Genomic DNA, 15,768 nt, shown 5'->3' with positions numbered 1-15,768 from the left:
TCAGTGTAATCAAGGCCATGTATAATTGTTTTCGTTTCGGTGGGCCAAGATTCATTTCATACTTTGCGTTGCTGATAAAAGGCAACTCAGCCCCATTCAAGGGGATTCTTCAAACACTGCAACTGTGGTTCACCGATAACTTTCACATCCCTCTTGTCTTAGTTTTCCAAGACACATCAGCAACTGTGGAGATGGATCTTGTCGCACGCATTGACACTACTGCTGACGGGAAGCTGGATTTCAAGTTGTACCGCTACACTCCATCGCTACCCGGCGCCATCGTTACAACTGTAGTTTTTGGTATCCTGTCATGTCTTCATATCTGGCGCTTCAGCAGAGCTCGAGCCTGGTACTTTATTCCTTTTACAGTCGGTGGCGTCTGTAAGTCTCCCTAGCCTTTGTTCAACCAGCCTTAGAGGACGGAACAGAGAAAGGCGATCGTAGGTTACTAATTCGTGCTTTACAGTTGAAACAATCGGCTATGCAGCCCGAATCGTATCCCATAATAACAAGGAGTCGGTACCTGCTTACAGCGTCCAAGCTATCCTGATTCTTGTTGCGCCCGCCCTTTTCGCTGCCTCGATTTACATGATTCTCGGTCGAATCATTATTTCCCTCCGCGCACAGCACCTGTCACTTATCCCCGTTCGTTGGTTGACAAAACTCTTCGTTTGCGGTGACATGGTTTCATTTTCTCTGCAAGCAGCTGGAGGCGGCATTCAGGCCTCTGGCACTATCAAGGCATATGATCTAGGAGAGAAGATTATCATTGTCGGGTTATTTATTCAAATCGTCGTGTTTGGTTTTTTTGTTCTTACCTCAACGCTCTTCCACCGGCGTTGTAAAAAGAACCCGACACTAGCGGTTAGGCAACTTGCCTTCCCATGGAAGCTTGACCTCGCGGTCTTGTATACTGTCAGTATCATTATCCTTGTTCGAAGCATTTTCCGTGTCATAGAATATCTGCAGGGTAACGATGGCTACCTTATCTCTCATGAAGTCTTTCTCTACATCTTTGATGCTATCTTGATGGCGATTGTTATGGTTGTCTTTCTTATATGGTATGTGGACCATCTGCGGTACAAGGACGAAGACGGCTATAAGCTTGAGAACTGTGGTGTTGACCAGACTATGTCTGGTTAAAAAGATAAGAACTAGAGGCTGAGCTTGCTTTTAAAAGCGAAGGGGAAGATCTAAATATAATACATTTTTAAGCAGTGATATTATTAATTAGGTATACGAGACCTCGTTAGATCTGACGCCAAGATAGCTTCTAGCTTCAACAAAGCTTCCTTGGATATTTCTCTCCGTCGTAGAAGTCGAGGGCTTCGCGAATGCGTATAGAAACATGACCCTATTTACACGTGTAATGCGTGCCTGCATCAACTCCGCGATCTATCGGCTTTATGCTTTTCTCATAACCAGAACGACGAATTCAATATTCAAAATTTAGAATTAACCATATCTGTAATGATGTCCCTTTATCAAGAGAACCTCATTCGTCTGTGGCGCTTACACTGGAGGTCGTGAACCACCCCTATTAGACAAGCGTATGCAGAAGCTTGGATTACTTGGCCAAGTGGTTGGGTCGCTGCGCCCAGGTTATCATCACACACGAAACCCGCAGTGGGAGATCATTAACGATCGAACCCTCTAGTTAGAATTGGGCGATTTAGTTTATTTTGTCCTTTCGGCATCTTTCCGTCACTAGGAATCCAAACACAATATTCATTAGGCAATGCTCGCAATGCGCCAGCAGCTGAATATTTTTCTTCTTTTCTCTTCTCCTTACTCCAGAATAAAAGCCTAACCTACATCTGAAATAAAAGAAGAGACACTTCCGCTCCCAAAAAAATCAGATTATTCAGCAATATTTTATCTAGGGTCCCATCCCATTCAATTGCATGACAGGCTTGGCACGTTCAGAGCTGCTAAACGGGCTGCCAGGTTGCCATCGACCGGGCGCCATCCTTTCACTTCTCCCAGTATAGTTGAATCCCCCGTCTAACAGCAGTTCCTCCTCCGTTCAGCTTAGCGTTCAGCTAGCTGGGATGCTCCCATGCAAATAGTATCATGGTCAGGAACATCAAGACACTGTCGAAGATGTACATATAAGCCTCATGAGAGATAAGGTAGCCCGAGTTGCCTTGTGCGTATTCGATCAGTCGAAATACCGATCATATCATGATCAGGCCAGATGCAATGTATAGGACAAATAGGTACCTCTGCCAAGGAACGCCTGACGCCAGAGCCTTCGTTGAAAGAGCGCCCAAGAATCTCCTATGAAACAAAGCCGCAGTTATGGCGAACAGTGAAAAGAATACGATCTGGACTATAAGGCCTATGATCACGATGCGTTCGCCATTGTGAAGGGCTTCAAGTGAGCCTCCAGCCATCATGCCGCCACCTGCGAGCCACTGTCAGGAGCCTGGTATAGTGAAGAGGAGCGAAAGAATGAGACTTACCCGCGCCTTGGAGAACGAAGGAGAGAACGTCTCCGACGACGAAGATTTTTGTTAACTATACTCTCCTAACAGGAGAGCAGTCTTCCCTATTCGTAACGATAATAATGCGTCCGAGAATCATATAGATGCTTGCTGCGAACAAGGCCGGCGAGACAAGCAAGAGTAAAGTCTGGACGACGTAAGGCTTGACGGTCCAGTTGGGGCTTTCGCTGGAAGACACTGCTCTCTATAGTCACGTCAGAACGGCGGTCAAAAGCGAAATTTTAAAGGGCCTTACTCCGATGTAACCAATGAGTTGCACTGTTGGGTGGTCAGCTTCGATTCTGAAAACACGATACATAGGTTTCATATCGGGAAAGGCTCACTGAAACCACCAACGACAAAGCAAGTAAAAAACCACGTCTTGGTCCTGATGAGTTGGTACAGATGCAAACCGGTGATCGCTATGAAGAGAATTATGAAGATGACTGCCGCAGCCATTGAGGGATCATATCGGTAGAGCTTAAAGACGGCATCATCTCCAGTTGCTGATCCTCCCATGATTGCGAATGATTGGGAATATCGAGGGTTGTGATGAACTTCGTACACAATGAATGCAAGAATTGGCAGGTGGGAGAACTTGTCGAGTAAGCGATATGTAGCAAGAGTGTTGTCGTCAACGAGGCTTTATTGAGAGCGGCTAAGTATATTCCAGGGCGAGTCCCTTGACCCCACCGTCAGCATCGTGTCAGTGCGCCGTTCCCTCTCGTGAAGACAACTGATGCCTGGGCCTAATCTCGGTTTCGGTTACCGGCCGAGCAGAGGATGCGAAGTACGAAGCATGCTGTTTCAGGCTGCGACTGGCATTCTCATCTCACACGTTCCTGACACTATGCTCGATTAGAGCTATTGGTGGCCGTAGTAAAGAGTGGCCCATTCTAATTATATCGATCTATACCTCTGATTCTGATATATGACCTATCCTCTCCAACCTCGTTTTCTTTGGGAGCTTAGAAATCGATACTGCCAAGTCACTTCTTTCGCTGTCCTTTGCTTTTGTCCCGACGCATATCAATCTCGCGGTACGGATATGTGGTGCATAGATTTTGAGTGCAGCTTAGTCTACGAGTGATATGTCCTCAGCCACAGCCTACTGCACTTTGATCTTCTTAAATCATGCAGTTTCTTTCATTATTAGCTGCTACTTCCCCCCGAGACCGAGACCATGCGTGGAGGTTAAGACCGCGTTCCATCAACGAGTGGATTGGCAGATACTGCGCTCTTTTTTTTTTTTTAGCAGTCTTGGAGAATGGCAAGTTTGCGATACGGACCAAATTAAATAGTAAAGATGGAGAAGGCGAATAACCCTTGAGCATTGTCCTCGTTTAGATTTGCCATGTATTTGATTGCGATGCTGGACGCCTTGTTGTTGAGCGGTTGCTAATCCATCTTTTCAGCGCGGTGAAGAAACACCCGTTTGCAGAAATTGCCAGAGGCGCGGGGACAAATGCCACTTCATTGCTCACCCAGTAGGAGAGACCTACTCCACGAAAGGTGCCGTACATGGACTGGCCGAAACAGAGTTGACTCTTAGGTAAACCGGCTTAATTTTATCTGTCTTTATTTTACAAGCAGTACGCCCAGTCCGTGACGTGGTGGGCGTCTTTCTGGGTTTTGTAACCCAAGGCTCGGATGCTGGCAATGAATCCGGTGTGCTCGCTATCGATGCGGTTAGAGAGCTGTACCTAGCAATTCCAGGGTTTGGCGAAACGAAAGAGAAATGCGAGAACGAAGCCTAACCAGACTGGCGCCATGACTCAGGCCCGAGAGGGAGAACCGTCAACCAATCAACCTGAATCCTGAGAGCCGGTATCCTTGCTCTTGTTCTTGGTTAGCCAACGGAAGCCAGGTGTCATGTGGGCCATCCTTGCAAGTATCCGCTACTAACGATGGCCTGCACGAACGTGTTGATCATGCCATTGGAACTGCCGTTGCATCGATCAATAAAAGCTGAGCTTTGCAATTCAAGTAGAAAGGGGCACCTCAGCCACGTCGAAAAGTGAACCGTCAGATCGTTCATCGTCAGCGCTTGGCAGAATTGGATTTGCCGAGCCTTCACAAATTCATACAAGATGGAAAGCCGATGCGAGCGGGTGAGAAACCCTCGCTTTGGACAACAGTCACCACAACAGCTGGTTTGTTAGGAGTTTTCTACTTACTCTAAGCTTTGCACATCTAATTCTACTCTACCCATGACCCAGGATCTGTTCTGTAACATTTCGAGACCTAATGGTAATCCAATCAGCTTGCTAACGCGCCAGGTGGTTGCTTCTGCCCCCACGCTGCCCTTAACAGAGTCCAATTTCTCATTGAGACGCCATGGTTCGATCGCCGACACCAGACCACCGCCGTGATATCAGCGTCGTCACTCTCGACGGGACGTTGCCCGGCAAACTCATGCGCCGTTTCTTGGCTGAGTTTGTCCGAACTTATGAATCCGGCCGTTGGTCGAAACCACCACGAGGCCCTTACCAGAGCCGTCTGTCGTCAAGACCCCGAGCTGAACCCTGATTTTCTCGAATTCCCTGAGACTGTATATGATCAGGCTTTCCGGGTTCTCTTCGATTCTAGGTGCCTTCCTTTTCTACTTGAGAGAGATGCTCAATCTCGCAGCCGTGGCCCCATTTGCTCATGGCTATCGATGCACCGGATCGAGGTGGTAGAGGTTGGCTCTTTTTCCTTCTTGAGCGAAGTAAGGAATCTTAATCTAGTGTAGAACTTGACTTCTGACTTATTAATAGATGCACCACTTTATAATATAGCACTTACTCTTGCTGCCTTTTATTAATATACCTTCTTATTATATTATATAGAAAACTAAAAAGATAAGCTATTATAATATTATATTAAAGCACTTTAAGAGCTTTAATATATTATCTACTATTAAGACTTTAATATATCTATTAATAATATTAAGGAATAGCTTAAGTTCTTACTAGCAGTATATTCTTTATTAGTTACCAGAATAGACAAAATGCGAATTAACATCGTCACCCATAGAGCCTGAGAGTGAAACGACAAAGTCGGTGAAATTCAGTAGACAAACCTCATAGAGAACATGTCAAGCCCGTTTGCGGCAATGGTTAATAACCAGCTTTATTAAATTCTTTTATTGTAGTCACCTTGTTATTTCCTTCGAAAGCAATACAATCTACTCACGAACTATGTTTTATCAAGATAACAGAACGGTGCACGGTACGGCAGTTATGTAAAGGGGTTCAGCGTGCATCTGCTGATCGTTCGAAAGTTTGCAAAGAAAAGAAATGTTTTGCATACGGCTACAATGATTGCTTGTATGATCTGATGAAAGAGACCACTTCATTAATGGTTGAGCAGCTTTAGTCAATAGCCCTCAAACGAGAACTCCCATATGACTGAAACTGCACAATGGATTTAACCAATTTCTTCATTTGGGTCGGGCAGAAACTTCGAGACAAACATATGAGGTTAGATCCCCGACAGAGGGCCGAATATTGATAAGTGGCCGACATGTCGCCGTCCCATGACGATCGACAAAGAACGCGGGGTATTCAAAAGGGTTCATAGCGCATAAGGAACTAAATAATCTTTCAAATGTTATAGAGCTCTTACCGACCTTGAAATCGATGTAACTGTCGCGGGATTTATCAATAGTAGCCTTGTGTAGAACCATTAGAACTAGCTTCATAGACACTACAATGCAGTTCGTAGTAGCTAACTTAGGCTCTAGTCAATCTCGGCTGCTCCCAATATTATCATCGGGTCCTTGATTCAAATACTCTAATGAGTCTCATCATGGGTAATGCAGATCATACTGGGGTAGCGGAATGTCTCCGAAATCCCCATGTTTTGGCGGAGTCTCCGCCTGATGTTCAGGTCCAACGACCCCGAAACGGTCACAGCCCGATGGGTTTATGCAGGTTAGACTTGGCATTTTTCATTTTTAAACATACATTCGGGCCGTGATCGATCAACGCAACCCCGTTTGCTCACTGTAGTAAACATTTGGCTTAGTTTACAAAAACAGCTTGCGGTCAAACTTGTCACGATACACCATTTTCTCGATCAAGGGCTACAAAAGAACGCCGAATACTGACTGATGCATATTATGGTCCGCAGCCGATTGGTCTTACTCGACACCAGTTGGTGAGGGTTGGAGTGACAGAATTGGCGGAACAACGCTACTCTAAGAAACCAACATTCCACTTAATGGCCGAGGATGATGGCTATGATTGAGATATTTCCAGATACAACAAGCCAATCTTACCATCAAGCAAGAAGTTCGGAACGAGAGAAAATGGCAAAGATCTTCCTCGTCGACGAGAAGAGGCGTATGAGGGGGACAGGGGCGAAGCAGGTATAAGAAGCACCAATGGCCTCAAACAAATTTAACGTTTTCGACTCTTCCAGACAAACCATTTCGCCCAAGAGTACAACATCCACAAGCTATCACCATGTTCACCCTCCAAGCTCTCCAACTTGTCTCCATGTGCACTCTAGTGTATGGACACGGCTACCTCAGTAAGCCCATGAGCCGAACCGGCCTTAACGCCGAGGTAACTAGCCCTACTCCTGTTCTATGGCTTTAGCTGACAAGCGAAAGGCCGGTCCAGATACATGCCCTGAGTGTACTATCTTGGAGCCCGTGACTGCCTGGCCAGATCTCGATGCCGCCAAAGTCGGACGAACGGGTCCTTGCGGCTATAACGCCCGGGTCAGCGTCGACTACAACCAGCCTGGTGCCAACTGGGGCAAAGAACCCATCGCCACTTACAAGCCTGGTCAGGTTGTTGACGTGCAGTGGTGTGTCGACAACAATGGTGACCACGGAGGCATGTACGCCTACCGTATCTGCCAAGATCAGGATATTGTCGACAACTTCCTTGACCCAAACTACGTCCCCACCGAATCCGAGAAGCAAGCTGCTGAAGATTGCTTCGAAGAAGGTCTCCTTCCCTGTACCGAAGTTGATGGTCAGGAGTGTGGTTACAGTCCTGACTGCTCGACTGATCAGCCTTGCCATCGCAATGATTGGTTCGCCTGCAGGTCTTTCCAAGGAGACTCGGATGGCAAGGGATGTCGTGGTGTTGATAATGCACCAATCAACTCGTGCTATACATCTATTGCAGGTGGTTACACTGTCTCCGGCAAGATCAAGATCCCAGACTACATATCGAACCATACCCTTCTGTCGTTCAAGTGGAACTCGTTCCAGACGCCCCAGGTTTATTTGACTTGTGCTGACATCGCAATCTCAGCTTGAGTGCGTTTCCATATGCAAACCATGCTAGAGTATTCTAGTGACTGGATGTATACAAAGGGCTTCCTAACGCAACTTAACAAAAGACTGATGGGATAGTAAACTCATCACTGGGTGTGACCCTTTCATCTATTGACTTTTCTTTTCTGTCGAAAGAGAAAGCCCTCTAGTCTAGTATATAAACACTATTTTCACTGGACGCTATCTCCTCTTTACTGAACGTGGATTAACATGGAGCAATTAAGCTTTATACCTGGCAAATTCCCTATTTGGAATGACAACAGCCTTGGTGATAGACTCAACATGTGGCAAAGTATCGACTTTTCGGCAGGGGTTTTTGGAATCTAGATCGACACCAAGACCTTGCTGATCCCCGAGACAATCTCCGCCACCAATCTTTTACGTGAATGTCAACTTGCAGAGCGCACGCCGATCGATAGGTAGGTTCAAGTTCCTGGTTCTATTTTCCGGAATCGTCACGACAGCAAGGGGATTTCCTTGATAGCTTGTTTCTATCTTGTGAAGCAGATACGAGATGGGACATGTGGGGTAGGAGACTTGACAGTCGCTGGCGATATCCCTTTGTTATAATATTGCTTACCGAACAGTATGTTATGTAGCCATCGTCAATACAGTCTGACTGCTCAATATTCTCTATTTATGTACTCTCCGGCAAGCTTTGCAGTCCTTTTATTACAGGGCGTTTATCGCATACGAGCTCGTGCGTCTTTGAACAACAATTCAATTTCCCACTACCCCAGGCGGAAAGCTAAACGTATCGGCAGTTGAGCAGATCGTGCCGATAGACCCGATCGCTTTAGTATGCTCATTTCACCCTCAAACCATAGGCAACAGTTTTTGCACAGACGTTTTTAAATAGGCCCATCTTGAAACACTAACACTGTTGAGAAACAAATGCACACTTACAGACTCAAGATATCGTCTTTCTTTTAAGCTAAAATATTGTGAGTTGGGCGCTAAGGTTCCATCTAGTTTATTATCTTTGAGCTTTAATCCTCGATTTTGTGTGGCCTTAAAACACAGCCGTGCGCCTGATGAGAGAGATCGCATTTAGTCACTACCAATGCCGTATGCGACCCATATGTTGCTTGTTTTAGAGAGACAACATTTACAACTTAGCTAACGACCTCTACCATTTCAAATACTCCGCATGTGATTGGAACCGAATGTGCCAGTAAAGTGAAGAAAGCAAGTTTTACCGTAAATTGAAAACCTCTGGGATATCACTCTGAAGATCCAGTAAGGTACTAAACCAACCCCATACAATTGTTACTCTCCAGGCCCGAACAATCAAATCACGCAAAGGACCACGGTGTTGTGAGATATGGCACATCACCAACAATCATATTGGTAGTGATGGACGCGATGTAAGTCCCTAGTCAAATCTTTAGCGAGTCTAAGGATGATGGGCAGGATATCATTGAAAGGATGTTATGAAACTAGAGAGTGCTTAATCTTTGGACGTGGCAGACTGATGCCCCGTAGGTGTTGTATAATTATCAGTATCAGAGTTTTGCGACAAGATATCAGGGCATGAAATAGATTCACGTTTGATTTTTACTTACTGCTAATGCCCAGGAGCGTTTTTAGCGATTGTCATTATGCTGTCATAGTGGATCATGAGCGAAACGCGGATCGTGGATGTTTCTCATACCGTTTTGGGTTCTGAGTCAGCTGCAACACGTCTCGAACACACAGGTGAACAAAACAATAAATCTACGACACCCCTACAATATCCCTGGCTTATCATTGGTGCAATCAGCTCGGGGCCACATTCCGGACGTCAAATTCATTACCCTACACCTAGGAGTCCGGCGAACCCCGGAGAGCCCTTTCACTCCCAGCACCGTCGCACAGGAAAACCCATTAAATTCAGCATTTCAAGTGGATCGACCTTAAGGCTATGGTTCTAAGGGGGCATGCGGGCGGGAGCAAAGCAAAACAGTTTGTTCAGCAGACATTGGCCTACAGTTCGCAGGGTTATACATGGGTTGCCAAACTAAAGCAGAAGTTACGATTTTAAAGTAAGATCTAATTCGGGTTAAGTTTGTTCGACGGTAGATCAATAATAGATGATCTGATTGTCTTAGAAAGTGATAATAATACACCAGAAAATGTTTAGAAAATATCGGTGCGGTGCTGGAATATGTCGAAGTCTTGACTGAAAATAATGGGACCTGATTCACACTATGTCATCCTGGCGTCTATTTAGCAAAACCTCTTTTTTAAAGCCGAGATAACGTAAAATAGTGGGAAGGAGTAACGAGAAGTTCGACATCTCTCGAGCTCGAATTATGGCAGCTTACTGGACGTTGAAGCCATGACCGGTTGCACCAAAAGATCTGAGTCAACCTCGGCTCTGATAACGCCACGGCGACTGGCCTTTTGGTTGATGCGGGGTAGGACTTTTTCCACTATCACCGCATAAGACACATGTTAAGTAATTATTAAAAGTGTCGAAATGCTTACAACTAATCGCTAGTACTAAAATACCACGAATGCTATCCGTTCAACATTCTCTCTATCAACAATGAAGTCTGTGGTGTTCAAAGGGGTCAAGCAGGTTGCCCTTGAGGATCGGCCCAAGCCCATGATCCAGGATCCGACTGATATCATTGTCAAAGTCAAGTACACAGCATTGTGTGGAAGGCAAGGCTCGGCATACCTAGCATGCTGGACCTGATCATTTGGCTGACCATACCATCCATCAGCGAGCTTCATGTCTTCCGCGGACATCAGCCTTCCGGCACCGGATTCATCATGGGTCATGAGTTCACTGGCGTCATCGATCAAGTCGGCTCTGCTGTAAAATCCCTCGAGGTGGGCGACGCTATTGTCAGCCCCTTCACCGTAAGCTGCGGAGAGTGCTTCTTTTGCAAGCGCGGATACTCATCACGATGTGACAAAAGCCTTCTCTTCGGAACCGTGCTTCTTGATGGCGCACAGGCCGAATACGTAAGAATCCCGTATGCTCAGAGCACAGTGATGAAAGCTCCAAAAGAGGTAGAGGACCTCAAGCTCTGTCTTATGGCCGATATCTTTCCGACTGGCTGTTACGCTGCATCCAACGGTCTCGATAGCTTGGATAAGGAGCGTGTTCAGGAGAGCATTGTCGTCCTCATAGGCTGCGGTCCTGTTGGTATCTGTGCTCTTATTGCTGCACTGGAGTACAAGCCCAAAGCCATTCTAGCGGTAGACGGCATAGAATCCAGGCTATCGCTCGCCAAGGACCTTGGTGCTGAGCCTTGGAACTATCTCACACAAAAGCAAGATCTGGAAAAGCGAGTCAAGGATCTCAGTGATGGCCGTGGTGCTGATGTGATTATTGAGGTTGTCGGACATAGCTCCGCTTTGGACATGGGATTCAAGCTTCTCCGGCCGTGGGGTATCATCTCCAGTGTCGGTGTTCACAACGGAGAGATCCCTTGGACTGGAAACGAGGCTTATGGCAAAAATCTTACCATTAAAATGGGGAGATGCCCGGTTCGAAGTATGTGATAACCTAGAGAGACGTTTAGTACCTTTTAACATTTATCTAGGTATTTTTGAAAACTCGTTGAAGCTGCTTGCAAAGAAGCAACACCTGCTGGAGTAAGCCTACATCTGAGAATGATGTTTATTTAGCTAACATGTCGCAGGTTTATGACAGCTACTGTGATGCCTTTGAGCAATGCTCCTGAAGGCTATGAGCTTTTTGACTCTATGAAGGTTCAAAAAGTCATTTTTGACGCCGAGAAGTAATTGGACAACCAAGAACCCTTATCAAAAGCCGTATAGCTCATAGAATAGCATTGATTGGAGGAGAAGGATGTTCAGTTACTCACCCCAGCCCTCTATATGGTCGGCACCAGGTTAAAGATCGCAAAAGTTGCCCTCGTTCAACGATGGTCGTACGGAAGGAATGTAAAGAAAGTGATAGCCAATGTAATACCTTGAGCCTTTTCCTGAGTGAAGGATTCGTTCCGCTTTCTTGATGATCAAGCCCGATGTCGCATCAAGCGATGCTACTGATATTCGCTTCGAGATGAAGAGAAACGGTGACTCATATATCTTGAACGGCATTGTAAGTCCGATCAGCCTTTGGTGCTTCTATCTATTGACTGACTCTGGAAAGAAATAGTTGAGCAGTGGCTCAGACGATCTGAGATGCGACGTTTACATCGTCGTAGGGAAAATTGATGCATCAAACCCCAACACTCACCGCCGACAATTCGTCTTTCTAGTTCCTGTACGATTCCCTGGTGTCGCAGTACATCACATACTTAACGTGTTTTCAGCCGGTAGAACACTCTCATGATCAGCTATTACTTGCGGCTTTGTCTCTGACGGTCAAGAAATACGCTTTCCTTACTACCATGTTTATAATACCACTTGTTGACGACGAAGTCAGTCAATTCCCGTCCCTTACTCTCAACCTTAACATCCTACAGCCGAGGCCTTTCGACCTCATTGCCGCTCTCATCAAACACTATTTTGTTTCCTGTGATCATAGAATCTTGCAATGCAGCCGCAATGCGGACTGCTAACACTGCCGATGACAATTCAACAGGAACAGGCGTGCCATCCAACACACAGTCGGTGAACTCAATAGCTTCTCTCGCAAATGCCGCTTGGAATCGTCCACAGTAGTTTTGTGGAAGCTGGTGTCTGATGCCTCCTTTTCCATGAATTCGAACATGATTCTCAACGGGAATCAAGTTAACAGATATTTTCCCCTCGGTTCCGATTATTTCTGTCGTATCTTCCTGACCCGCAGCCATCATTCGAGACGCATATAAATACGCGATTCGACCATCGTAGAACTCGACAATGCCTACGGCGTTATCTCGATCGTTGTACTGTCGAAGATCTGGTTCTACAGCAGTGATACCCACGGCATGGACTGACCGAACTTTAGACTCTTGACCAAAGAACCAGATGGCCAAATCGATGTCATGAATGCTACAGTCAACAAAGATGCCTCCTGAGAATTGTGCATAGGCGACAAAAAACCCTGAGGGGTCTAGAACATCGCAAGTCTGACTTCTGAGGATCGACGGACGACCGATCAAGCCTGCTTTTGTCTTTTCATAGGCATCGCGATATGAAGCGTCGAAACGACGGGAAAATCCACACATGACCTTGAGATCGGGACGCGTGGCAGCAGCGTCAACAACAGATTGCGACTGAACCGTTAGTATAGGTCCAAATTGTTTGGGGAGAAAACCTCACAATCTCAACAGTTGTTCCGAGAGGCTTCTCGCATAACACATGCTTTCCTGCTGCAATGGCGGCATTCGTCTGTCCAGCGTGGACAGCAGTGGCAGAAGCAACACACACAGCATCTAACCCTTGGTGCGCTAGCATATCATCGTAGTTTTCGTAGATAGCTACACCATGGGCGAGATTCTCAGCAGCCCATTTTCTCTCTTCAGCGTCTGGGCTGCTCACAGCTACCAATACGGCTCGGGAAACATTTTGATCGAAGTTTTGAGCATGACGTTTACCCATTCGGCCAAGGCCAGCAACGCCGATTTGAAGCTTTCGAGAGGCCATTATGTGAGTATAGGAATGGTACAAGAGAAGAAAATGGTGAAGGATGCAATATTAAGATGCCAGACTAGCGGATCACGTCTTTCTTATTTATAATGGTATCTTCTCTTAGATGCTGGGGCCAGTATTTGAAGCGAAATTCATTTGATGATGAGCTACCACAGGTCTCGTACGTGCAAGTCTTAGTGAGGGTAAATTGCCCCGTGTAGGTCTCAGTCGGGGCAAGTTGCCCCGATCGCCAGCCTCACCTCGGCATGACCCACAATCATGAATCGTCGGAAATTTATGCCATATGAGAGAGAGAAATTGGAACCAAGTTTCTATTTTCCATTATAATGTGGGCTTGGCTACTGTAGGTTGCACTTTAATCCTCCCATCCCCAAGCCCTCTTCAAATGCACCTGTGCTGACGCCGTCGGCCAGTTATGAGTCTTTTCCGTCAAGATCAAAATGTCCAACAGCGCCATTTGTTCATGTTTCTCAGTGAAGCGCCCCCCACATGCTGTGACCCCCATACACGCTGTGAACATGGCTGGTCTGGTGGATGGGTTGGACAAGGCTATTCCACAAAGTTCTCGGACTTGTGTCCGTATATCGTTCTGAATTAATTAGGATATACCATAAAGTTAGACCTGAATTGGACATGACATACATCTATTTCCTTTTGAGCTAGTTGGGCAGCTGGTCCAATTCGTGGTGCACGATCATCGTGGCACATAAGGAGGATACGTGCAAAGAAGCCATGTACTTGGCCAACGACTATTGACATAAGCAGGGAATCAAAAACGTATCGGTAAAAACGTACCAACGGCGTTATTCAAGTAGACAATATGCGGAAAGGTCTCACCCAAACTTTTATCCACAGCGCTATATGCCATTGGCAACCACGACACCGGTCGAGCTCTCAGCCACGCTTGGTTATAATCAACCAGCTCTTGATATCGAACTCTGTTTGGACCATTATTTCCAAAACAGTAATTTATCACATCTGCGCTATGAAGGACAATCCGATTTGCCCAAGTATCATCGTCGGCTGGCGAGAGCGACCGATCCATGAACTCGTGATCGAGCCTGATCTTGACCGGTCTTTGACTAGCGAAGCTCATTGTAACTTCTTGTCGCATTCCAATCCAGAAAGAAGCCAAGCGTAGACCACTCGGAGTCGTAGAGTTACATGTATTCATAAAAAGCTGTATCCCTAAGAGATGACCTTCGTGGTCTGTGCCGATGAGAGGAACATCGAGCTCTTCTAGCGTTCGAAGAAGGATCGTGGCGGCGAGTAGATCATCGTCGTTGAGGGCTGAGGGATCGCTCGAGATGGTTGACAAGCGTTTGAGACAGGCTTGATGGTAACGGTCGGAGGCGTAAGGATCGTAGGATGCGTTAAGACTCAGATGGCGGGATGACAGAGCAAATATGGCGTTGAGAAGGGTTGGACAAGAGGCTGCTCGAGGCGGTACAACGTTCGCGAAATGACGACGAGAATCGCAGAGGTCGAACTTAGATAGCTTAGTGTGGATAATTGGTTATAATCAAGGTGACATACCCAGGTGCACATATAGGTTATGTAATATTGCATCAATCGCACTTCATGGTTTTCTGTCAAGGGGTAGGGAACTGATTCCACGCTCGCCAACCCCAGTGTCGAACCGTAAGGAATGGGATCGTAGGTGCGACGAAAGTCTTGACGGATCGCAGCATCTTTGATGCCCTGGCTCATCTCCACTACCTCTATGCGGCTTTCCTGGGGCAGATCGGAATCATCATCGCTAACTGGTTTGTCATAAGATGGAAACGAGCTATCATGAGAATAACTTCTCTCTAGGTTCTCCGAATCTGACAGGTAGTGGGCTTCAACATCATGTGTTTCGTCCACAAATTTTACTTCAGAACTGGTAAGTCAGGATTACTGGATTGAAAGATGCTGCCTACATTGTCGTGAACAAGAAACCCAAGTTTGAGACGGGAATGACAAGCTACAGCAGGAGTAAGCTTGAATCCTGATCCAAGGATTGAGCATAGATACCTGGTGGAGTGTTTGAACCGGATAACAGGCGCTGTTTTGCAAACCTTATTGGCCGAAGCGCACCGAAGACATGTTCGGGGCCCATCCCCGGCGGGCTCGCTCCAAACGCATTTGACATGCTGCGTTCTACATAACTGGGACTCTTAGAGCTGCGATACGATTGTGTATCGGCATTGTTGCCGAAATGGGGGTTCATTTGACTTACCACACATGCTCCATTCGTGCTCATTTTCTTTAGGTTGGATGAGATCAAGAGTCTCGATTAAATTGTTATGTTCAAGGGGCAGGTTGCCCCGATTATAAGGCAAAAGATGTGCTGGGGCAAAAGGTCCGACAATCGGGAATTTAGTCCAAATTCTCTTTGCAGAGTTAGATTCCCCGAGTCGCTAACAGAATTAAGACTAGCAAGGAAAAATACGTTGCGCTAAAGTCTTGCAACCCACATGC

At 46.3% G+C, this 15,768-nt stretch overlaps 6 protein-coding genes across 6 annotated transcripts; 3 read left to right on the top strand and 3 right to left on the bottom strand.

The window, feature by feature from the left end:
- Positions 1–191: 191 nt before the first annotated feature.
- On the top strand, positions 192–1,143 carry FGSG_04706 (uncharacterized protein; the record flags this gene model as incomplete). The annotated part of the gene is made up of 3 exons (XM_011324836.1): positions 192–381; positions 411–440; positions 488–1,143. The coding sequence occupies 3 exons, from the start codon at positions 192–194 to the stop codon at positions 1,141–1,143; spliced, it is 876 nt and encodes a 291-aa protein (XP_011323138.1).
- Positions 1,144–2,520: 1,377 nt separating this feature from the next.
- FGSG_04705 (uncharacterized protein) lies at positions 2,521–3,005 on the bottom strand (the record flags this gene model as incomplete). The annotated part of the gene is made up of 3 exons (XM_011324835.1): positions 2,521–2,691; positions 2,743–2,765; positions 2,831–3,005. 3 exons carry the CDS (start codon positions 3,003–3,005, stop codon positions 2,521–2,523), a joined length of 369 nt encoding a protein of 122 aa, XP_011323137.1.
- Positions 3,006–6,937: 3,932 nt separating this feature from the next.
- Positions 6,938–7,746, top strand: FGSG_04704 (uncharacterized protein; the record flags this gene model as incomplete). Its single annotated transcript, XM_011324834.1, has 2 exons — positions 6,938–7,039; positions 7,087–7,746. The coding sequence occupies 2 exons, from the start codon at positions 6,938–6,940 to the stop codon at positions 7,744–7,746; spliced, it is 762 nt and encodes a 253-aa protein (XP_011323136.1).
- Positions 7,747–10,294: 2,548 nt separating this feature from the next.
- FGSG_04703 (uncharacterized protein) lies at positions 10,295–11,505 on the top strand (the record flags this gene model as incomplete). The annotated part of the gene is made up of 4 exons (XM_011324833.1): positions 10,295–10,404; positions 10,476–11,254; positions 11,304–11,355; positions 11,403–11,505. The coding sequence occupies 4 exons, from the start codon at positions 10,295–10,297 to the stop codon at positions 11,503–11,505; spliced, it is 1,044 nt and encodes a 347-aa protein (XP_011323135.1).
- Positions 11,506–12,188: 683 nt separating this feature from the next.
- FGSG_04702 (uncharacterized protein) lies at positions 12,189–13,299 on the bottom strand (the record flags this gene model as incomplete). The annotated part of the gene is made up of 2 exons (XM_011324832.1): positions 12,189–12,929; positions 12,976–13,299. The coding sequence occupies 2 exons, from the start codon at positions 13,297–13,299 to the stop codon at positions 12,189–12,191; spliced, it is 1,065 nt and encodes a 354-aa protein (XP_011323134.1).
- Positions 13,300–13,660: 361 nt separating this feature from the next.
- FGSG_04701 (uncharacterized protein) lies at positions 13,661–15,540 on the bottom strand (the record flags this gene model as incomplete). The annotated part of the gene is made up of 6 exons (XM_011324831.1): positions 13,661–13,894; positions 13,948–14,054; positions 14,101–14,794; positions 14,842–15,179; positions 15,322–15,470; positions 15,527–15,540. The coding sequence occupies 6 exons, from the start codon at positions 15,538–15,540 to the stop codon at positions 13,661–13,663; spliced, it is 1,536 nt and encodes a 511-aa protein (XP_011323133.1).
- Between the last annotated feature and the right edge of the window lie 228 nt (positions 15,541–15,768).

This window comes from Fusarium graminearum, chromosome 3 (genome assembly GCF_000240135.3).
Source record: "Fusarium graminearum PH-1 chromosome 3, whole genome shotgun sequence".
In the NCBI taxonomy this organism is placed as follows: Eukaryota; Fungi; Ascomycota; class Sordariomycetes; order Hypocreales; family Nectriaceae; genus Fusarium; species Fusarium graminearum.
Note: the sequence above shows the minus strand (reverse complement) of the source record. Positions and strands in the feature narration are given on the sequence as shown.